The sequence below is a fragment of the Sciurus carolinensis genome, chromosome 1 (assembly GCF_902686445.1).
Source record: "Sciurus carolinensis chromosome 1, mSciCar1.2, whole genome shotgun sequence".
NCBI classification, from domain to species: Eukaryota; Metazoa; Chordata; class Mammalia; order Rodentia; family Sciuridae; genus Sciurus; species Sciurus carolinensis.
The window spans coordinates 61,634,525-61,658,427 of record NC_062213.1 but is presented as its reverse complement, the minus strand read 5'-3'; the positions used below and the strand labels follow the sequence as shown (position 1 = coordinate 61,658,427).

The 23,903-nt window shown below is 36.3% G+C and overlaps 1 protein-coding gene across 3 annotated transcripts; it reads right to left on the bottom strand.

Moving 5' to 3' along the window:
- Nucleotides 1-381: 381 nt before the first annotated feature.
- Eloc (elongin C) lies at nt 382-23,433 on the bottom strand. Of its 3 annotated transcripts, none has more exons than XM_047566107.1 (4): nt 23,369-23,433; nt 9,677-9,729; nt 7,382-7,525; nt 382-1,793 (listed from the first exon to the last, which is right to left on the bottom strand). In XM_047566107.1, exons 2-4 carry the CDS (start codon nt 9,678-9,680, stop codon nt 1,603-1,605), a joined length of 339 nt encoding a protein of 112 aa, XP_047422063.1. In that variant the 5' UTR covers nt 9,681-9,729; nt 23,369-23,433; the 3' UTR covers nt 382-1,602. The 3 variants fall into 3 exon arrangements, with proteins under 3 accessions (XP_047422063.1, XP_047422055.1, XP_047422068.1); XM_047566099.1 differs by lacking the exon at nt 23,369-23,433 and adding an exon at nt 23,201-23,309; XM_047566112.1 differs by lacking the exon at nt 23,369-23,433 and adding an exon at nt 23,166-23,230.
- Nucleotides 23,434-23,903: the final 470 nt, after the last annotated feature.

Genomic DNA, 23,903 nt, shown 5'->3' with positions numbered 1-23,903 from the left:
CCATTTGCTGCAAGATACAAGGGTTTGTCTAGTCTTCATTCCAGTTTTATTTTAACGTCCTAAACTTAAGGTTACTTCTGGGTCTAAAACAAGGTAACCTACAAAAACTGGTCAAACTTTATTTCCAACTTTAAAAACTACCATATAGGTTTATAATTGCTATTACTGGCTACTAAGTAGCAGCCTCCCACCCCCAACCTTACTGGGGAATCAAACCTAGTGCCTCTCAAAGTACTCTTATCACTGAGTTATATCCCCAGTCCCAGAAGAGCTTGTACTTGATACATATCTTCTAAAGTATGTGCCAATTTGTTTTAAATTACTAAAAGTATGCATTACAGTAACTGCTTTTAATAAGCTGTAAAGTATGTTTACGTTTTCTAAGAGGAAAAACCATCTTGTTTTTTTTGTAGTTTTACAGAAAATCTGGTCTATATTAAGCTAATCTTAACAATAAGCTGAATATTTACGTTTATAGACCTCAAAATGACAGCTTTGTTGTACTAGAACAGTCAATACTAAACCCAACTTCAGTGATTCTTCTACCAAGCCTAAGTCAAGATGCTGTCATAGTTTCTCATGCTGTCTGCTTAAAAGTTGAATGACTTCCTTATAAGTCTGACTTTGTAAGACCCACTGATTAAGGTACCACATTTATAGGAACATACTTTAATTAATATATAATTCATGTACTCTAAGTGTATTATAAGATTTTTTACATCGCTCAACATTTTTCATATTTTATAACATTTGATGGAGGAAGACTGGTATTATTCAGAAAAGTCTAGCTTTAATATCTAGATAAAACTCATAATGAATATTTTAAACAAGGGGACGTATATTCATAAGGAACTATGAAGAATGAAAACTGCAAAGGAAGCTTTAAAGTCAATGAAAGTACAGTACTTTGGATTGCCCCAAATGCACAATGAACAGGATCTAAGTCATGAAGTTTACCTATTGACCATCTGGCTTACAGTTCAAACAGTTACTAAGGTTGTACCTAGTGATCTTCCAAAATTGTTTTTAAATAAAGATCTTATAACTGTAGCAATAAACAAAACACAAGATACACTTAAATAATACTGCAGTTTATCAAAAAACACATAAGAAATTTCCACTCTCATTCTTGGAATTATAAAAATCAATTTTTGGCTAAGTTATAAACATGTTTATTATGTAATTATTTGCATAACTCTAGTAATGCTATCAGTGGCTATAGATCAGAATAAGTTTTTTAAAAAAACCACTAAAAACAAAAATACATAGCCCCATTATTTACCTGTAGAACATGTTTGTTTATGCCTACATTTCAACATTTATTGTTCTAATTTTAAAAGTCACATCCAAAGGATAAGCAAAAACCACCTACAAATTGGCATAATTGTTTATTTCTCAGTTTGTGAAAATGTCCTTAATTTGTTGATGTAGGAAACAAGTTTCAACTGATTGCTATGCAAAAGAACAGAAGAAAATCTGCTTTGCAATTAAATTTGTAGTTCAATTGCATACAGGCAACATGCTATATATGAAAAAATTACTAACTGAACTACAGGTATTAAATACTGAAAAAAATTAACAGTTTATTATAATTTATTTTATTTAACAATCTAGGAAGTTCGCAGCCATCAGCAGTTCCAGTGCAATTTCAGGTGCAATTGGGAATTCGGGAATCTCGGTGGAGCTGTTAGTGTAGCGAACCTTGTAGGTAAAATACATGCATACTTTTGATAGCACGTGTGAGGGAATCTCTCTAAAATTGACCTCATTGGTTTCATTTTCAGCAAACTGACCTGTAAAACAAAAGGATTGTGTATGTTACGGGCTGTGAATAGTGTCCCCCGCTCAAATTCCTATGTTAGAGTCTTAGACCTCCTAGGACTCAGAATGTGACTTATTTGGAAATAGGGTCTTTAAAGTGGTGATTAGATTAAAATTGTTGGCAATCCAATATAACTGGTATACTCACACGAGATTAGGACACAGATACTGAGAGAAGACTATGTGAAGACATAGGGAAAAAATGACCATCTATTACAAGGCAAAGAAAGAGGTCTTAGAAGAATTCAACCCTGCCTGCTGAGACTTTAAATTTTAAGTTTTATACTCCGGAATTGTCAGAGAACTAAGTTCTGTTGTTTAAGCCATCTAGTTTGTGGTACTTTGCTATGGCAGCTCTAGCAAACTAATAATTATTTTAACATTCTGATTCTCTCCCCATGGGTTAGAGACTTAAATAGCTTTTCCTAAAATCTTGGTGGCCTGATTACTGAAGGGTGAGAAGGACAGAAAAAGCTAAATCAGGAATCAAGTCTTTACAGATCACCAGGAGTCCTATTTGGTATTGAATCTCCATGTAAAAATAAAGTCAGGGTAAATCACAGATTTTCTCATTTGGCTCTTTTGGCAGTGAGTGAATATATAAAGAACAAAATCATAAGATAATGCTTTTTTAGTACTGGGGAATAACCCTAGTCTTGTGTATGCTAAGCACATGCTCTACCACTGACCTATACCCCCAGCCTGAGAAAATACATTCTAAAAATATCTTCAGGAAAGGAAATTTATTGTTTCCTCTTTTAGTTTTTTTTTTTTTTTTTTTTAAAAAGATGATCATGGTAATGGGATTTTCTCATAAGACACTTCTCTTTGTTTATTAGTACTTCGTTATCGGTTTTTAGTCATTCCTCAAAAAAAATTTTGATAGTGCTGGGGACTGAATGGCTTGTATGCTAGGTAGGCACTCTACCAACTGAGCTACCTTCCAGGTCCCATTCCTCAGAGAATTTTTAGCCACATAAAAGTCACATCATTTAGTCTTTACACATAGGGACAAGATTTTTAACAATCTTACACTACCACTGTATATTGAATATAAAAATCATTTCACATCTCAAATTACACTTTCTGAGAATACAGTATTTAAACAAATTTCCAGCAGGTTTCTATTGGTTGGGAGTGAGTTAGGAAGAAAGAATAGGACTCAGTAAAATGAATTTTGATGTGTCAAAAATTTAAATCTCCCCTTTTGAATATATGTATAAAATATTATCAATAGGCACTTTAATCCTTTGATATCAGACAATTGTTAAAGGTGAAATTCATATAACATTAAATCATTTTAAAGTGCACTATTCAGTGGCATTTAGTATATTCAGAGTTATGCAACTATACCCTCCATCTAGTTCAAAACATTCATTCCCCATTTTCCCCAACTCCAACCTCTAGCAAACACCAATCTGCTTTCTGCCTTTGTATTTACCTAGTCTAGATATTTCATATAAATGAAATCATTATATATAATGTGACCTTTTTGTTTAGTTTCTTTCATAGAGCAAGTTTTAGAGGATGTTCCCATTGTAGCATGCGTCAATACTTCATTCCTTTTTATACAAATATTAGTTTTGTTCTAAATGTTTTCCTTCTCCTTCAAAGATTAAAACTCTTGTTTTTAGGGGTTGTGGCTCAGTGGCAGAGCACTTGCCTACCATGAGTGAGGCTCTGGGTTTGAACCTCAGCACATTAAAAAAATGAATAAAATAAAGGTGTTGTGTCCATCTACAACTAAAAATATTTTTTTTCTTTTCTTTTTTTTTTTTTGAGGTACTGGGGATTGAACCCAGGGCCTTGTGCTCGCAAGGCAAGGACTCTACCAACTGAGCAATCTCCCCAGCCCTAAAAATATTTTTTTAAAAAAATCTTGTTTTTAAATTAAAGAAAATCAAGCTTACAAAAAGCCTGGGACATATGATAAGCCTGGGAAATATTACAGAAAGTAATACAGCTATCTAAGACCAAGGACACATTGTCAAGAGAACACAGGAACCAGGATGAGATGTGGCTCAATGGTAGAGTGGTTGCCTAGCACACACACAGGGCCCTGGGTTTGACTGAGTCCCAGCATTGCAAAACAACAAACCAACAGCAGCAGCAGCAGCAGCAGCAGCAACAGCAACAACAACAACAACAACAACAACAAAACACTGTTGTGAGCCAAAATGATGTGGCTCTTTGGGGCATAACAACAACAACAACAAAACACTGTTGTGAGCCAAAATGATGTGGCTCTTTGGGGCATAAAAATGGAGGATTTTCAGCATCAGTAAGAAAGACTGCACCAGGCACAGTGGCATGTGTCTGTAGACTCAGCTACTCGAGAGGTTGATCAGTGGGATCATTTGGGCCCAGGCTGGGAAACATGATGAGACTTCATCACCTTCTATCCAAAAGAAAACATCAAATATAGTAAGTCCAAAGTTCATAATGATATACCGAAACCCAAAAATAAGAACAAAACACGAATTGTTTTTTGGAAGGTGATGGAGAATCAATTCATTAAAGAAAAATTTTATATAAAATGAAAAAAATGCAAGCATTTATCTTGCTTTTCCCATACAGACTGTATTTCAAGGTACTGAATAGTTTTTTTATAGAAGAATTCTAGCTAATAAGTGCAGAAGAAATTACAGAATTAGTAAATCACTATTTTGTAATCCCAAATGAAGTAAATTTTCAATAATAATCACAATGAATTCTAAAGCCATTATATGAAAGTCAGAGTAGGAAATTTTTCATGGATGAATCAGCTTGACAACCCTGGAACCCACTGATTTATCCTGACATGTAATAGCTGGTGTGGTGGGGCACAACTGTAATCCCAGCTACTCAGGAGGCTAGGGAAAGAGGATTGCAAGTTCAAGGCCAGCCTGTGCAACTTTGTGTGACCTTGTCCTTATTTAAAAAAAAAAAAAAAAAAAAAAAAGGGATGTAGCTTAGTGGTAAGGCATTTGCCTAGCATGTGAGAAGCCCTGGATTCAAACCCCAGCACTGCACTGAAGGAAAAAAAGGGTAGAAGGGGACAGTTTGTGAAATGACACAATGTCAGGGAATTTCTTCAAATACTCTAAAAATAGGGATAATAAGTAAAACAAGATATGATTAGCAAATTATTAATAACTACTGAAGTCTGGCAAATGAAGGTATATTACACCATTCCATTTCTTTTTTTGCTTTAAAATTTTTCATAGTAAAAAATATAGATAAGGAACAAGGGATCCAAGCAACCAAAACAATCTTGAAATAAACAAAATTAGAAGTCTCACATTTTAATTTTAAAACTTATTACAAAGTTGTGGCAATTAAAGTAATATAATAATAAACATATATATATAAACAGAATAGAGAGTCAAGAAATACACATAAACACCTCTGGTCAACTAATTTTTATAAAGGGTGCCAAGAACATTCAAGAAGGAAAAGAATGGTATCTTCAACAAATGATAGATATCCACATGCAGAAGAATGAAGTTTAACTCTCATCCCACATCATACACAAATATTAATCTAAAACCAAAAACCTAAATGTTAAGAGCTAAACCCATAAAACTCCTAGAAGAAAATACAGGGGAAATCTAACAAAATCTTTATGATGTTGGATATGGAAACAGAAAGGACATTAAAAAAAAAAAAAATCAATCAATTACACTTCATCAAAATTAAAAAAAAAAAAAACAATATATGCTCCAAAAGACACTATAAAACAAACAAAAAACAACAGACTTGATATACAGCTGCCTGGCATATGCAAGGCCCTGGAGAAGGAAGGAGGAAAATAAGAGGAAAGGTGGGCAGACAAGCAAGCAACCCATGGAACAGGACAAATTATTTGCAAATCCATGTATTAGATTAGGGACTAATATCAAGAATGTATAAAAAACTCTTACAAAGTTGGGCATGGTGGCACAGGCCTAAAATCCCAGCAACTCAGGATGTTGAGATAGGAGGATCATAAGTTGAGGACAGTCTCAGCACTTAGTGAGGGCATCAGCAATTTAGTAAGACCCTATCTCAAAATAAGGGCTGAGGATGTGGCTCAGTGTAAAGTGCTCCTGGGTTAAATCCCCCGTACTAAACAAACTAACAGAAAAACAAAAACAAACAAAAAACCAACTCATAGATGCTTGAGTGTGGTGCACACCTATAATAACCCCAGCTACTTGGTAGACTGAGGCAGAATGACTGCAAACTCAAGTTCAGGCTGGGCAACTTTAGCAAGATCATGTCTTAGAATAAAAAGGAACTGCCACTCAGTGGTGGACAGCCCCTGGTCAAACAAAACAAAACAGAACAAAACCAATAAAAACTAAGAAAACAAAAAAACTCAACACCAAAAAACTACTCAGTCCAAAAATGGGCAAAAGGCTTGAATAGACATTGACATTCCTCCTAAGAAGATATACAAATATACAATAAGCACATAAAAAGATACTCAACATCATTAACTACTAAGGAATGCAAATCAGAACCACAGTGAAATATCACTTCATACTCACTAGAAAAGCCTATAACTAAAAAGACAGATAACAACACATATTGGCCAGGATACATAAAAACTGGAACTCTAGTACACTACTGGTAGAAATGTGAGATGATTCAGCTTCTGTGAAAGTAGTCTGGTGGTTCCTCCAAAAGTTAAATGTAGAATTATTATATGATCAAACAGTTCCACTCCTATATACCCATACAAAAGAACTAAAAGAAAGTATTCAAATGACCTGTATACAAATGTTTATGGTAGCACTATTCATAGTAGCCAAAAAGCGGAAACCACCCAAATATTAATCAACTGAGATTAACGATTTAAAAAAAATTGTATATTCACACAATAGAATATTATTCAGTCATAAAAAGGACTAAAGTACTATATATGCTATCACATGTATGAACCATGAAAGAATTAATGTCAAGTGAAAAAAGCTAAATACAAAAGGTCACATACTGTATGATTCCATTTATATGAAATGTCCAGAATAAGGAAACTAGAAAGCATATTAGTTGCCAGATTCAGGGAGGTAAGGGAGGAAAAACGATATTTAGTGACAGCTTAATGAGTATGGGGTTTCTTTTTGGAGCGATGAAAATGTTCTGCAACTAGGTAGAGGTGATGGCTACACAACATTGTGAATGTAGTAAATAGCAATGAACTGTATACTTTAAAACAGTTAATTCTATACTATGTAAATTTTTTTTTGGTTAAATTTACTTCAAGAAAAAAGTGTTAACAGAGATCTGGGAGGTGTTAACTTCTAGAAATAACCTTAATATCAAACCAGAAAAAAATCATGAGATTTTTAAGAAGCTGACAATGGAAACTAAGTGCAGAAAAAAAACTTTCCTATTATAATATAATCAATCTGTTTTTGTTGAAATTTAGAGTAAATAAGTGAAAACAAAATGGCACAAAACCAATTTTTCACCCAATACAACATAATCAAGAAATAACATTAGAAAATCTTCTCTGTAAATAGGCATCATTTGATTCAACTTAAAAACACATTTATCAAACATTAAAGAAAACTTAAGGAAAAAGAACTGTACTTACCTGGGCCACTCAACATGGCTTTTATTGTTCCTGATGTTAGTGCATGCTCTCTTTTTACAATAAATTCATGACCATCAGAGGATATTAATTTGACATACATGGCATCAGGGCCTTCACAGCCACCATAGGTTTTCTCTTCTCCATCTAAAGTAAAGTAAGTAGCAAAAAGATGTTTTATTTTTTTTAAATTAAAATTTTTTGTGTATGTGTGCGAAATGATTCTTTTTTTTAATTTATTTGTATTGAATCTTGAATCACCTAACACTAAAACCAAAAAGGTTTACTAAGGTTAATACTTGAGGAATTCAAGACCAGAAACATTTCTTGAAGGTAACAGCCACTGAGACTTTAAAGATTTCTTTTTTTTTCTTCTTTTTTTCAGTGCTGGGGATTGAACCCAGGGCCTCACTCATGTGAGGCAGGAACTCTATTACTGAGCCACACCCTCAGTTCCAACTTTATAAAGTTTTTAACGCCTTGTTTTATCACTCTCTAAATATTTTCCACTGTCAGCATAAACTCCAGATCAAAGGATACATTAGATGAAAACTTACCAGTCTTTTTCAAGGAGGTACTGACAAATTTTTTTGTTGCCAAAGCAGCACAACCAAATGTGAAGATAAAGATAAAATATTAAATAAATGACTTAATCCTGTCTTCTGAAATACTTTTTTAGAAATAAGATGCACAGTGTTTACATGCTGAGTTCCAAATTCTACAAGTTAAGCTTTCTATTACTTGGCATTTTATTCCTTATTCATCTTAAAAACAATCTTAAAGACATTTACTGACCAATTTCAATTATTGCATGATTTAACATAATGAATTTAGATAGAACCTGTCTTTAAAAATTCAAAGCAGAGGGAATGGGGGAGTGCAGTAGCTCAGTGGTAGAGTGCCTGCCTACCATACTCAAAGCCCTGGGTTTGGTCCCACACACAGCAACAAGAAAAGAAAAAAAAAAAGAAAAAGAAAAAAAAAATTGAAGTAGAGGTTAAAAGAGAGAATGCATACTCTACTACCAGTTATCCCCACTGCTACTGTGCTGGTTTCAGTCACAGTAGTCCACTCGATGTAACTTTTTTGTGATATGGAGATCGATCTCTCACTCTCTCTCTCTCTCTGTATGTGTATGTATGTGTGTGTGTGTGTATATATATAAATAAATGTATATTTTTTTGTACATCCCCTTAAGATCTTTTCTCACATACATACCTTTTACAGTTCTGTACTATCCTAGGACTTTAACTTTTATGGTTACCAACATACCAAAATATCTTAAAGCTTACTCTAAAAATATAGGAAGCCCAAGAAAGGGGAAGGAAGAGAAAGATGAAGTTGAAATGCCATAAACATCCACTTACCGATTTGTTAATAGTTAACTCAGAAATCTCTAAAACTAAGATTAATAAATATTAAAATCACCTATTCTGTAAAAAATATTTACTCCGAATATAATCACATGGAAACAATCAGACAAATTTAAATTGAGGAATAGTCTTAAAGTAGGGGATTGTTTTAAAGACAAGTGATCCCTGACTGGATTAAAATAAGCAAACCTGCTGTGAAGAAACTATTGGGAAATTCTGAGTATGGACTAAATTAGGAGATGCATGCTGAAGTATTTAGGTATGAATGTCACTATATAAATCTTAAGTGAGTGGGGAAAAAAGCACAGAAACATGCAAAGAAAGCAAGTGAGGAAAAAGATTAAGCATCCAATGAAAGCTATGGTAGTGAAAGTTATGGTAGTGTAATTAATTTTTCATGATAAAAGTCTGGGGGTCTTATAAAGATGTAAATAACTTCTAAATGATAGACTATTCAAGCATACAGATTTTAGCAGTTATCGTCAATATTTAAGAACAAAAATAAAAAGTTAATCAATTCAATTTATGCTTCTACTTTTTTTTTTTTTTTTCGGCAAGTTAAGTCATTTTATATTTATTGGGAAAGTTTCTAATTTCTCTCTCTCTCTTTTTTTTTTTTTTTGCAGTGTTGGGTTTTGAACTCAGGGCTTCACACATGCCAGGTAAGTGTTTTACCACTGAACTACTTCCCCAGTCCTCAAATTTCTTAAGGTACAATTACTCACTAGATATTATCAATTTGATCTAGCAAAATATTGTTACTAATCTTCTTTCAGGAATATAAAACAAACAGAAACCTAAACTTAAACAACTAATTTCAGTTTAACCATTTTCTTACTTGCATTCAATGACTCTGAAAGGTCTATCTTTGAGAAGAAAAAAGTTTCTACAAACTGAAACACAAAATTATCTTTATATAACTTACCCATTACGTTCTTATAAATTCTACTTTGGTTCCACAAGAACGTTAGTAGTTTCCTGAAAAATGTAACAACACCACAATAAAATTAATGTTTTAATAGATGTTCTCACCCACTGTTATTAACCCGTTCTCACTATTAACAGTTTAAGGACTCTCCTCCTTACGCATGGAATTGTAACTCCAACACACAGTTCTATCAGTCAACTCAAGGGTATCAAAATGCTTTGTGAATTTGATCAGTTGGGAATTCTGAACTGTAGGAAGATTATTTAAAATTGAAGTATAATAACCATTTTAAATTGAGGGTGAGGTTGCTAACAGGAGGCTGTAAAGAATGTGACATGTTGAGTTAATATACATGTAAGAAAGTGCAGTCCATTAAAATGCCAACACGTATCATAATGATAAAGAAAAATGCTATACTGAGATGTTGTAAGGCAGTGGTCCTTCATTCCTTTTTGGGTTAAAGGTCTCTGGTCAAAGATCTGAAGAAAACTATGGGTCCTGTTGTAGAGAAGGATTTGGCAGGCCTTTGTTCTTCATTTCTGGGAAGTAGCCTCTAAAGCCTTGTAATTTCCCAAGAAATAACATGTCTTTGTTATTCATCATTCACCTACTTTAAGTTAACCAAATGACTAATAGGACTCTAGGTAGTTTGTTAACTAGAGGCAGGCTGGAGGAATTTGAGGACCTTGGTAACCAAACTTCAGATGGAGGGAGCTGAGGATTTGTCATGATTCCATCAATCACGCCTACATCATGGGAACTCAATAAATACCGTGGACACTGAACCTTGAACATTGTTAATATGTCAATGTGCAGGGAAGGTAATTCCTCCTTACTCAACAGGGTAAGGATATCAAAAGCTCTGTATCCTATATTTATTAGATATTTGTTTTGATGAATGACAACATGCTGTAACCAAGAACAGGAAGAAGCATCCATAAAAATTAAAAAAGACAAGACTTGCCTTCTATTTATATTAAGTATGTACATCTACATAATCTTACCCTTTCATTCTTTTTGTATATAGGTCACTTAAGTTCTGAAATTTAACAACAAAGTGGTAAAAATATATTACTTGAGAAATCTTAATATTTCCAAAATAACAGATTACTAAAAGAAAAGGTTGTTTTTCCCCCCTAGTAATTTGTAATTTGTGTGTGTATGGTACTGGGAATTGAACCCAGGGCCTCACACATGCTAGGAAAGTACCTCACCACCAAGCTATACCCGCAGTCCTAATAATTTGTATTTTAACAACACGACAGCATTTCTTGAAAGAATCTTTTTTGTACAAATATTATTTGTCACTAACAGGAAAACAGCATATCCTGGGGCTGGATTTGTGGCTCAGTGGCAGAGTGCTTACTTAGCATGCCATGAGGCCCTGGGTTTGATCCCTAGATGGCCCACACAAATCCTACCTTGTTCTTTCTAACAATTTGCTGAGCAGTATTTCAATTCTTAATTCTAGCCTTAAGGAGTCAAGAAAATGAAACACAACATTTTAGAGCAGGAAAAGAACTAGGTGATACCCCGTCAAATACCTCAGTTTAGGAAAAAGAGTATCACTGATGTATAGAAAGTCTGAGTGACTTGTACCTGGTAGTGACAGAGTAGTAGAAATCAAATCTATTGAGTTGGTGGTGGGAGTGCATGCTATAGTCCCAGTTACTAGGGAGGTTGAGGCAGAAGGCTCACTTGAACCCAGGAGTTTGAGGCCAGTTTGGACGATGATGCAAGACCCCAGCCCCCCAATAAAACCTACCTTAGCCTCTAACACTCTAAACAGAAGGACATATTTAAAGTGCTTGTTTTAATGTGATCTAAAACAGAGAAAAAGGGCAAAACTGACATGTAATATTATAACCAACAAATTGTGGGTCTCTAATAATTGGTAAACATCGTAATAAATGCCTTACAGATGTATATTATTTAAAACCAGTTCTTCCACAGAATTATTCTTAATTTAGAGATCGGGAAACAATGAAGAGGACTGCCACTTGCCCAAAGCTTCTACAATTTAAGTAACAGGATTTAAACCTAGGCAATTTGACTTCACAGCTCATATTCCTCATATTCTACTTCTTTCATTAGTCCATACCTCCAAGATAAAAACATTTTGGCTCCAGTCAAACTTATTTTCTACTTCTCTTGAGAGCTTCTGATATAAATCCTTAGTTCTCTAAACTTTAAAAACAGTACTATGCCACTTTATAATAATAGGTAATTAAAATAGTTATCAATTTCACTTTCTTTTTATATTACTTTGTAACATTCTTTTAAAAAGAAAAAAGAAATAGTACAAAGGCTTGAAGGACAAGAATTTCAAGTGCCAACTTTTCTATGTGGATAATTTCCAGAGTAAAACATCTAAAATGTTTATTTAACTAGCAGTAGCTAAGCAACCACGCAGTCATCTTAGAAGCCCTTTGGGTAGCAACGGTTTCTCTACAGACTTAATATAGTAAGTCAGTTTCACCATTTATACAACAGGGATTAAGAGGGGAGGGAAAAGCCCCTCATCACTAACAGAAAAGAGAAAATCAATATTAAGAATTGAAACGACCTAATTCTTAGGGAGAAGTTAAAAATACTTGAAGTTAATTAAGTTTGTGATCCATGGATTACTTGTAGAAACATAAGTTTGGGGAGGAAAAAAAAAATCTCAGTTTGAACATTTGTTGGCTGACTAAGCTGAGCTCTGGGAACACAATCTGGACAGGTAAAAGACGTTAAGTCAGGTGTGGGGATGTAGATTAGTGGTAGAGTACTTGCTTGCCTAGCATGTGTTAAGACCCTGGGTCCAATCCCAGCACCACAACAAAATAAATAAAATAAATAAACAAGAAAGAAAAGAAAGAAAAATTGCTTGGTTCCAATAGTAATTATGGAAAATACAAATTTTAATTTTAAAACTAGCTAAAATTAAGTGGAGGTGTAGATGGATGATACTTTAAAGAAATGGCAATGCAGTCTTGGAAGGCAGAAATAGTATCAATTAAAATTTTTTGACAGTCAGGAAGTTACTTCTTGGCATTTACCTTTTGGAAACACCAGCACTGTCTGCAAAGTCAAATAGAATAGTTACCATAATGTGTACACATGAAAAAAACTGAAATACTTTAAAAGATTCACCAAATAGGGAATAAGCTAAATGAAAATATTATACCCATAGTATAAAATAGTGGGGTTGTGAAAAATAAGGTAAAAGTCTACATATAATACGAAAAGTTCACAAAACAAACCACCTATTTTTTAAAAAGGAAGTTAGAATGATAAGTATAGTTTGATGTCCCTTAGGTAACAGAAGTGGCTTCTTATCTACTCATCATCTTTTTTTGCAGATAAATAAAAATGCGTGAATATATGTTCTAAAGTGTAAATGTCTAGAAAAAGGTCTTGAAAGATTCTCCCAAACTGATAATAATCCTTATCACTTGCATAAAGACTGGTAAAGAGAGGCATAGCCAATAGAGAATGTAGGCTTGTTTGAAATATTTTTCTAAATGGAGAATCTATTCATATATTCCATCTATGATTTTAAATTGATTTTTAAATGTTCCCCAAAGGCTCATATGTCTTAAGTGTTTATCCCCCAGCTGGTGGCATTACTGGGAGGTTGTGGAAACTTTTGGAGATGGCTTTTCTTTAAGTTTGGTCTTGTCTTCAGCCTCTTGCTCTCGCTCCCTGGTTCTTGGATGATGCCATGATGCACTGCCTCAAAACAGGCCCAGACAGATGGGGCCAAATGACCATGGACTGAAACCATGAGCCCACAATAAATTTTTCTTCCTTTAAGTTGATTTTTCTTAGGTATTTTGTCCACAGCAATGAAAAGCTGAAAAATGGTTGACCTGATGATTCTTAACTTGATGTAAAAATGTAATGATTTGGAGCTACACACTTGCAATTCCACTTACTCAGGAGGCTGAAGCAAAAGGATTACAAGTTTGAGGCCAGCTTCAGCAACTTAGCAAGATCCCATCTCAAAAAATGAAAAGAAGCCAAGTATGAACCCTAAAACAGCCAACAAGTGGTTCTTCGATATACTGTGAATGATGGTCACTGGTTATTTTTGTTTTGGTGGTTTACAGCTGTTTCACAGCAAATTGCAAATTGCAAAAATAAGTATGGTTTTTCTGAATCCTTATACCAGAAAAAAAAAAAAATAAAGTAAGTAAATCAAAGCACGTGTCTATGGGAAAAAACAAAAAACATGGCTAGAAAGGAAAATCTCCTCAATATATGAAGCTGGAACAACTGGATAGTCATCTGGAAAAGAAGAACTGTTATTTCACAGAATATGTAAAAATCTATTTGAGATATTTCACAGAGTTAGATGTAAAAGGCAAAATAATAAAGCTATTAGAAGAAAAGAGCGTTTTCGTGACATCCGTGTAGGCAAAGATTTATCATAAAAAAGATACAGAAAGCACAAATTTAAAAAACTGCATTCCATCAAAATAAAAAAACTCATTTAAAAAAAACCCCAAAAATAGAAAAAGAAAAACAACAACAATCAACCAACATGCCAAGAAGAAATAAAAAAGCAAACCCAGGGGCTGGGGCTGTAGCTCAGTGGTAGAGCACTTGCCTAGCATGTGTGAAGCGCTGGGTTCAATCCTCAGCACCACATTAAAAAAAAAGAATGAAAAATAAAGGTATACAAAAAGAAAGTATTCTTTTATTATTTATTTATTTTGATTCATTGTACACAAATGGGGTACAACTGTTGTTTCTCTGGCTGTACACGAAGTAGAGTCACACCATTTGTGTAATCATATATGTACATAGGGTAATGATGTTTGTCTCATTCTGTTATTTGTTATTAATTAAAAAAAAAAAAGCAAACCCACAAACTGAGAGAAAATATTCACAATACAAATCTGAAAAAGGATTTTCAACCAGGTGTGATGGCCCTCATCTGTAATTCCAGCTAACTGGAAGGATAAGGCAGAAGGATGGCAAGTTCAAGGCCAGCCTGAACAATTTAAGGAGACCCTGTCTCAAAGATGTTTACCCAGATTAAAAATTCCTGAAAGTCAATAATAAAAAACAAACTATCTAATTACAATTGGACAAAAGAACCCAACAGACACATTAAGGGCTGGGGGCATAGCTCAGTGGTAGAGCACTTGCCTAACAAGGGAAGCAGAGGGTTCAATCACCAGCACCACACACGTAAAAGAAAAAAGAAAAAGTGCCTCAAATTATCAGTGAAATGAAAATTAAAACCACAATGAAACATGAGTATACACCCACCAGTACAATTAAAATTAAAAAGATTGAAAAGTTAAAGATGTCTATCTTATAACTTATCGATTCTATTCCTAGGTCTAAGTCCAAAAAATTAGTTTGTCCACAAAAATCTTGTACAAAATGCCCACAGTATCTTTACTCATGAAACAACAACAACAACAACAAAAACAAACAAACAAAAAAAACCAAACTACCTAAATGTCCATCACAACAGAAGAATTAATAAATAAGCTGCAATATAATCATACAGAATATCATTCACAGCAAAAAGCATAACTTACTGACACACATAGCATGGATGAACACCAAAAATATTACACTAAGTAGAAAAAGTCAAACCCAAAAGTACTTGATGTTTTTATTCCATTTGCATGGAATTATAGAATAGGCAGAATGAACTTACAGTGATAGATCAGTAGTTGTTTTTTTGGAAGGAGGGGTGATTAGAAAGAAGCATTTGGCAACTTTCTGGACTGAAAAAAAAATGTTTTCTAGACATATGTCAAAACTAAATGGTATAATGTAGATTACACTTCAATTTTAAAAAAATAAGGCAAAAGTAAGCATTTAAAAATTCTTTATGGCTTTTCTGAAGCTGCAGTCTCTTAACTCCAAAGATGTCTTTAATCCAAGAAGGTTTTCTGATTAACCTTTCCAAAGACACTCTGACATTAACCCAGATTTAATGGAAACATAGATTCTAATAAAGTCCTCAGGAGGAAGGTTTGTTCCAGAGCAAGTAATTCTGAGGTTACAAGGCTGCAACAGAAAATCTGTTAAGTGAACAGTCATAAAAGGAAAATAGCTTTTGATATAAGTCTCAATGGATGGAGATGTTTTCATTAGGCTAGATTAAGGGGAGGGTGATCCAGGCAAAGTAAACAGTATGAGCAAAGTCTGACAGCTTGGATGGAGGGTATACAGCGTTAACTCAGTTTTGTTGGAAACCATTTTACAAATTCATTCCTTCAACAAATATTATTTTTCTCTTTGCTATATTGGGGATTGAACCCAGGAATGCTCTACCACTGAGCTTTATCCCCAGCCCTTTTTATTTTGAGACACTAAGTTGCCCAGGCTAGGCTTGAACTTGCAATCCTCCTGCCTCAGTCTCCCCAGTAGCCTGGATTATAGATGTGTGCCACTCTATGAGGCGAGAGGATTTCTTTTGAAACCTTATGGTACAAACTGGATCCCCACTCTTGTGCTCACCTGGGTCCACTCTTCTGCCATTAGTTAAGGGAGACCAGATGGTTCAGATCCCACAGTGCCACTCAGTAGACTTAAGTTGTTCCACTTTCTTTAAAAGTTTTTTCTTTTAAAGAATGAGAATATTAATACCTACAATTTGGGATTGGTAGGAGCATTTAATGAGAATACTGCATTGAGAGATATCTAGGTTAAGTTGTCCGAGGTTGACTGAAACTGCATCTTAGAATCTACCATCTTTTTTTTTTTTTTTTTAAATGTTTTTAGACGTTGACAGATCTTTATTTTATTCTTTTATTTATATGCGGTGCTGAGAATCGAACCCAGCGCCTCACACATGCTAGGCAAGCGCTTTGCCACTGAGCCACAACTCCAGCCCCAGAATCTACCATCTTAATAACTAGATACCCGTTACCTTTACTAATAAGTAGTACTTTTTAAAATTAAAGATCTTTGAAGCAGACTCTCCGAACATTCTCCATTTAACCTATTAGAACTCATAATTCGATGGTTAAGAAATTATTCCATTGAGCTAAAAATGAACAAGTCTCTTCTACAACAACTCAGGGTTTATACTTTGTTTCCCTGAGAACTGGAAAATTATGTTACTTTTAACTACAAAACTCTCAAATATTTACCCTTATCTGGAGGCTCCCTGGGACCTTCAGAGTCTAGACATTTTGTTAAAGTTTTCCATAGCTCAGGGTAAGGAGACACTATCCTGTCAAACAAAACATCGCCAGCTCCCCATTTCTATTTTCATCTGTGATGCCTAATATAACTTTTATGCTTGATTTAAATTAAGACTCATTAATGTGGCCCCAGATCATGTGCGTGGACTGGGTGGGGAAGACAGTCCTGGGAACTTTTGTGGTACAGAACAGCACAAGTACTAGCCTGGGTGTCAAAGATGAACCCTACTGAACTCTTATTTAAGGGTTCTTAGGCTCATACAAATTCTTGTTCAATTTATGTAATTTTTTTCTTTCCTTTCCTTTTCTTTCTTTTGCAGTGCTAGATATAGAACCCAGGACCTCATGCATGCTAGGGACCATTCTAAGTATTTTTTTACTTTCTACCACTAAGCTATACCCCACCCCCCTTTTCTGGTGGTATAGGAGACTGGAACCCAGAGGCACTTTACCCCTGAGCTACATCTCCAGCTCATTTTATTTTATTATTTTTTAAATAAGAATATTTTATTTGAAATTTGCTGTTAGAGAACTTTGCTTTTATTTATCATGAAAAGAAAAGGTTTAAGAAATTATTTTATTTTTTGAGACAGGGTCTAAGTTTCTGAGTGTGGTCTCAGACTTGGGATCCTCCTGCCTCAGCCTCCGAGGTCACTAGGATTATAGGCATGCACCACCACGCCTAGCTCCTTCAACAAATATTTACTGAGGGTTAGTATGCCAAGTGCTATCCTAGGCACTGGGGACACAGAGAACATAAAGGAAGATTCTCATGGGAAGAAAGGTGGGGACAGAAGACCAAAATAACATGAGATGTAAGAAGAGGAATTAGGAAAAGTAAAGCAGGGTAGAGAATGGGCAGAGGGGAGATGAGGCTGCTACTGCATTCAGGGTGAAGACAGGCTTCACCTACACTTGACAGAGACCTGTATAAAGTAAGGGAGTGTGTATGGATATCTGGGGCCTGAAAGAAGGGATCTCTGAAAGAAGAGAGAACAGCAAGAGACCAGTTTGGCCAGAGGAATAAGTCAAGGACAGAATGTAGGAAAAGAGGTCAGAAACTGTGGAGTTGGGCCTTATGAAACAAGAGTGACTGATAAGGAACACAGGCTGAGATGTGGATTTTCAATACCTAATTTAAGAGTACAGGAGAAGACACAGTCCTTTGCAACACTATCCTTTCATCTCTCCTACCTAACTATTATGGTGTTGTTTTCTATCATTCTTGAAGAACTGATTTTAGCCCTCCACATAAAATAGAGCTTAAAAGCAATCAACCTTTGCAAATTCCTAGCTATGTCGCCTTGGAGCAAATTATATAACCTTGTTATGCCTAGGTTCCTGTAAAATGGGAATAAAGTGTCTACCCCAGAGTCTTAAAGAATGAGTTTATATAAAAAGCACTTAGAATGGTGCCTAGCACATAGTAAACACACTGAAACACTAATTTCTTAGATTCTATTTCCAAACCAGAGGTTCACCCATCTGTATCTATTTATACATGAATGAACACACACACACTTCTAGGTGCTTAAGATAATCTGTGACAAAATAGACTGCCCCCTGCTCCAGTCTGGAAATTACATTTTAGTGTGGGAGATAGCAATCTTTTTCTGTAAAGGAATGGATAAGTAAATATTTTATGCTTAGCAGGCCAGGCAATAAGGTCTCTGTCACAACAACTCCAACTCTGTGAGTAGAGGGTAAAAGCAGAGAGACAAGATGTAAACAAATGAGTGTGACTGTGTTTCCACAAAGTTTTAATTACAGCAGAAGAATTTGAATTTCACATAATTTTTATGTGTTACAAAAATTTTTCTTTGAATTTTTGTTCAACCATTAAAAAATGTAACAACCATTCTTAGTTTTTAATCTTAAGTTCTATAGGCTCGTGGCTGGGGAGATAGCTCAGCTGGTAGAGTGCTTGCCTCGCAAGCACAAGGCCCTGAGTTCGATCCCCAGTACCGCCAAAAAAAAAAAAAAAAAAAAAAAAAAAAAAAAGTTCTACAGGCTCATGGATAAGAAGCATAAGAATCCTAAACTCTTGAATTTCTATCTTGAGAACCAGAAAGGTTAAGGGACAGGATTTCTGATTCTTCATCTCCCAAATTAAGGAAATAAACAAGATGTGTGTCTACAAATCTCTTAAGGAAATAAACAAGATGTGTGTCTACAAATCTCTTTGAGCTCTACCATTGTAATGCCTGAGTCCACCTTAAGCTTACCCTCCCCCTACAACTGCCTGTAACTCAATTTCCCATCTTTATTAAGCAGTTACCCCAACACAACCCAGAATTTAAGGGCTCCAGAGCACTGCTTGCTCCCACTGAGTGTATGCCTCACCCTATAAACTGCCTAATCCCCTTTAAACATCTCCAAGTTCCTGTTTCAGTTTGCAAAAAGTATGAGCAGTTATTTCCAATATATTGTGTATATCTAATCAGATTCTATACATTATAAAATAATTTAGAAGAACCTTTAGAATAATGGACTAAAAATACACAGAAACAAATCATTTCAATTAAGCTATCTTCCTACCTGCAGTTTATCTCCATCTATACATCAGACACTGTTCACATTTTTGCTTTAAAAGTTGAAAAAATAAACAAAATACCCATCCTTCTTGTCCACAGTCAGCTCTTCCATTAAGCACTGAATCCTATACCTTTTCCCCTAAAGACTTGCTCTTGACGTTATTCACATCCTCACCCCCTCCAACCTACCATCCACTTCTTTTTTTCATTTGGTCCTGGAGACTGACCCTAGGGTCTGGAACATGTTCTCTACCACTAAAGCACACCTCTAGCCTGCCATTCACTTCTTAACTGACTCCAATCTGACTTTTGGTCTACCAATTTGCTCAAGAATCTCTTCTTATCAAATTTCAACTATTTTGCATGGTCACGTGGTCAATTCTTAAACATCATCTTATTGGTTGTAGCTTTACACAGTTCACTACTCCCTTCCTTGAGATATTTTTTTTCCTTAGTACTGCTGATGCTATACCCTCCTGGTTTTTTTTGATTTTTATCACTCCCAGTCTTCTGCTTTATTCTCCATTAACATTCTCTTGATGTCCTCCAGTACAAAGATTTATATCACCTATAAAATAGGATTTCCAGATTATTTTCCTAGACTGGCTTCTCTCTTAAGTGCAAGTTGTAGACATCCAACTTGTCTTCTCACATATTCTCAGCTGTCTTAATAGTCAAACTCAACGTCCCATACAGAACTCCTCAAACTTCTCTCAGAAACCAATGGTCCCTTCCCAGTCTTCGCCATTTTGGTAAATGGTACTGAAAAGATGCTCAGGCAAAACATGATCACTCATTTTTTTCTTCTTTTGTCCCAGGGTGAAAGAAAGACTGATTTTGACTTCAGTTTCAAATCACATTCCAAATCAGACCATTTCTCATTCACTTCTAACTCTATACCTCTAGTTCAAGCTACCATATCTCCAATAGAATACTACAAAAGCCTATTTAGGAGATGGTTTCCCCATTTTCCTTCCAGCAAGTCTGTTCTCCATCCAGCAAACTACCATCTCAAGCATAAATCAGGTATCAATTTTCTGCACAAAACTCTCTAATGGCTTGGCTTCTCATTACAGACAGAGGACTATAAGGCTCCAAACTTATTTCATGCTAATTTCCCTCATCTCATCTTTTTTTTTTTTTTTTTTCCTGGTGCTGGGGATTGAACCCAGGGCCTTGTGCTTCCAAGGCAGGCACTCTACCAACTGAACTATATTCCCAGCCCGCCCCCTCATCTCATCTTGCACCACTCCTCCTTTACTATGTTCCAGTAACATTGATCTTAGTATTCCTTGAATAGGTCAAGTTTACTCACACTTCAAGGTCTTTTCATTTGCAGTTACTATTGTCTGAAAAGTTCTTCAAGTCTTCCTTATGACTCAGCTAAAATATTAACTCCTCAGAGAGATTTTCCCTGATTATTCTATCAAAATCAGACATTCCCATCCCAGATACACTAATCCCTAATCTTAATGTATTTCCTTCAAGCACTACCTGAAACTATTATTTGATTACTTACATATACACTCTTTCCTCAAGTTCTTTGAGGGCAGGCCTAGAACAATGCCTACAACAGAAGATTCTCAATAAATATTTCTTGAATTCTATCATTTTCCTAAATCATTAAAGGTTTAAAATTTGAGGCACTACTGTATGGGCTATGTCTGACCTTATGTAATAAAGGAACAATGGAGCACTTAGGATAGCAAGTTAGCTGAAATGCATGAACACATAAGAGCATAAAATTTAAAGATGTTATTCTGCAGCACTTGAAAAATATACCAAAAAAAAAAAAAAAAAAAGAAAAAAAAGGGCACTTAACTAATATTACTTTAGAACTCAATATATGGGGCTGACTATAACTACTGCATTACAGAAGTACCATCACTCTCTCCTTTTGAAAGAAATGTGTAATTTTTTGAATGACAGTTATTAGACAAACCTTCACTCACTCCTTATCCCCATGGTACTGAGACTGAAACCAGGAGTGCTCTGCTGAGCTACATCTCTAGTCCTTTTCACACTTTGAGACAGGGTCTCATTAAATTGCTTAGGGCCTGTAAGTTACTGAGGCTGGCCTTGAATTTACGATCTCCTGCCTCAGTCTCTGGAGTTGCTGAGATTATAGGTGTGGGCCACTGTGCCAGGCATCACCAGCCCTTTTATTATTGAAGGCAGGGCCTTGCTAAATTGTGGAGGCTGGCCTCAAACTTGCAATCCTCTTGCCTCTCCCAAGATGCTGGGATTACAGGAATGTGCCACCACACCTGGTTAAATCTTCACATTTAACAAAGAGTTTTTAAAAACTTAAATAGGAGACTGGGGGTATAGTTCAGTGTATAGCACTTGGCTTGCATGTGGGAGGCTGTGGGTTCCATCCCCAATACTGCAAATAATTAAATAAAAATAAATACATAAAAAATATGCAAGATAAAAATTAGAATCCTTAATCATCAAAACAAATATCCACGATGGCAAGAACTACAGCTGTTTCCTTGCCATCGTATCTTCAGAAAGAAGAAATCCACTTTTGACTCCTTGGTATTTATCCAAAAGAATTAAAGTCAGTACACTAAAGCAATACGTGCATACCTATGTTTATAGCACAGGAATGCAGCTCACAGTACCCAGACTCAGTGGTCTATCAAAAGAAGAATGGATATGGCATAAGAAAATGTGGTATATATTCACTGTGTGTATACATCAATTTAACCATAAAAAGGAAGCAAATTATGTCATTTGCTGATAAATGTATGGAACTGCAGAACATCAGGTTAAGCAAATTAACCAGACTCAGAAATTCAAGGGCTGTTATTTATCTCTTATATGTTAGTCAGAGAGGGAAAAAAAAAAAAGGAATCTCCTGAAAACAGAAGGGAGACCAGTAGGACAGAGGAAGAGGACCACTGAGGGGAAAAAGGTAGGGCACGAAGTAGTACTGGGAAATGAAATTAACCAAATCATGTTATGTGCATGTACAAATATGCCACAATGAATCCCACTAATACACATAATCATTATGCCCCCATAATTTTTTAAATCCACGTGTGAACTGTGATGTTTCAACACGAATATATCGTGAGATTAGATACTTATCATTTCAGGTCACTTAACAAAAAAGGAAATAACTGGGGATCAAAAAGCAAATTCGGCAGTTTAAAAAACAAGTTTTTTTTTCTTTCTTAAGACTAAAGAGTTCAGTTGCTTTCTACATTGAAATTCTCAATAGAAATGTTCACACTAAATGACCCAAACTCCACAGTTAAATGGTACTAAGGAGATTTCGGTTCCGTAAGAGAAATTCAATTGGGCACTATACTTTCAGTCAAGACTGGGAGGTAGATGCACGAAAGCCCCAACCAAACAAGTCAGGCAGAGATCACCCAAGGAGTAGCTGGGATAAACTTTTTTCGGGGTCCCGCTGCTGGAAGAGTGAGAGGACCCACTCCTGGGACTAGAGACTGACTTCAAGACAAGAACGAATCGAACGCACATGATTAAAGTAAAAAGAAAAAACGACAGAGCTGCCATGCTCCTAACTCCACCCTCCCCGCGCTCAGCCCAGGGAAGGCCCAATGTCGCCGGCAGCCTCTCCTCACACCACATCTTTCCAAGCCCACCGAGAGGCGCCAGTAAAGGTCCCGCCGACCTCCTCTCCCCTCCCCCAAACCAAGAGCTGGGGAGGCCCGGGGAGGTTAAGAGCTTCCGTTCCTTCTCCGCCCAGATGGGAAGGGATGAGAAGTGGGACTGTGAAAACACCCAGTTCCAGCCTCCCTCGCCCTCCACGCGTACCCGCAGCATGGTTCCCGCCTCAACCCGAGACTCACTCGTCAGCCCCGCAGTCACCGCAGCCGAGTCCCCTCGTACCGCCACAGCCCCTACTCCAGGGCCGCCCCCCTACCCCCAGCTGCCTGCCCCTGTGGGTTCCGGGGCAGTCCGAGGAATTACTTCCGCCGGGTCACAGCCGCTTTCTGCGACGCGCGGGAGATTAGTACCTCGTGAGGCTGAGACGCAGTCCGCCGTCCACTGGGTCTGGAGGAAGTGCGTAGCGCCCCCTCCCTTCTCCTTCAGTAACTCAGGCCCTCCTAAGAGACGTCACTGGCAAATCTCCACCAATCCGATTCCAGATCTTTTGGATTCCCAGCATGCCGCGCCAACCTGATCCAATTTCTGCAAAGGCTCTCGGGAATCCTAGGCAGAACCGCACCTTGGGATTTGCAGTTTCTTTGGCGGGTTGCAGTTGTTGGTGTTTGGCCTGAGGCAGCGGTGCATCCTGGAACTTGTAGTTTCTCGTGCTGCACGTTAGGGTTTCGGTGGTGGTAGAGGTTTTGTCTGCCTCTGGTTTGTGGGTACGCCTGGAAGTCGGAGATGGTGCAGAGCAAAGATTGAGATGTGGTAGTGTGTTTCCCGTGCTAATAAAATCATGCTCTTAATGAAGCAGCAGCTGCCCTTTGAAAAGTTGCAGGGCATGTTGACGAGCATCTCAATGGCTCGCTTAATCTGCTAGCCTCATTTCCTTTCTTCCCGGTA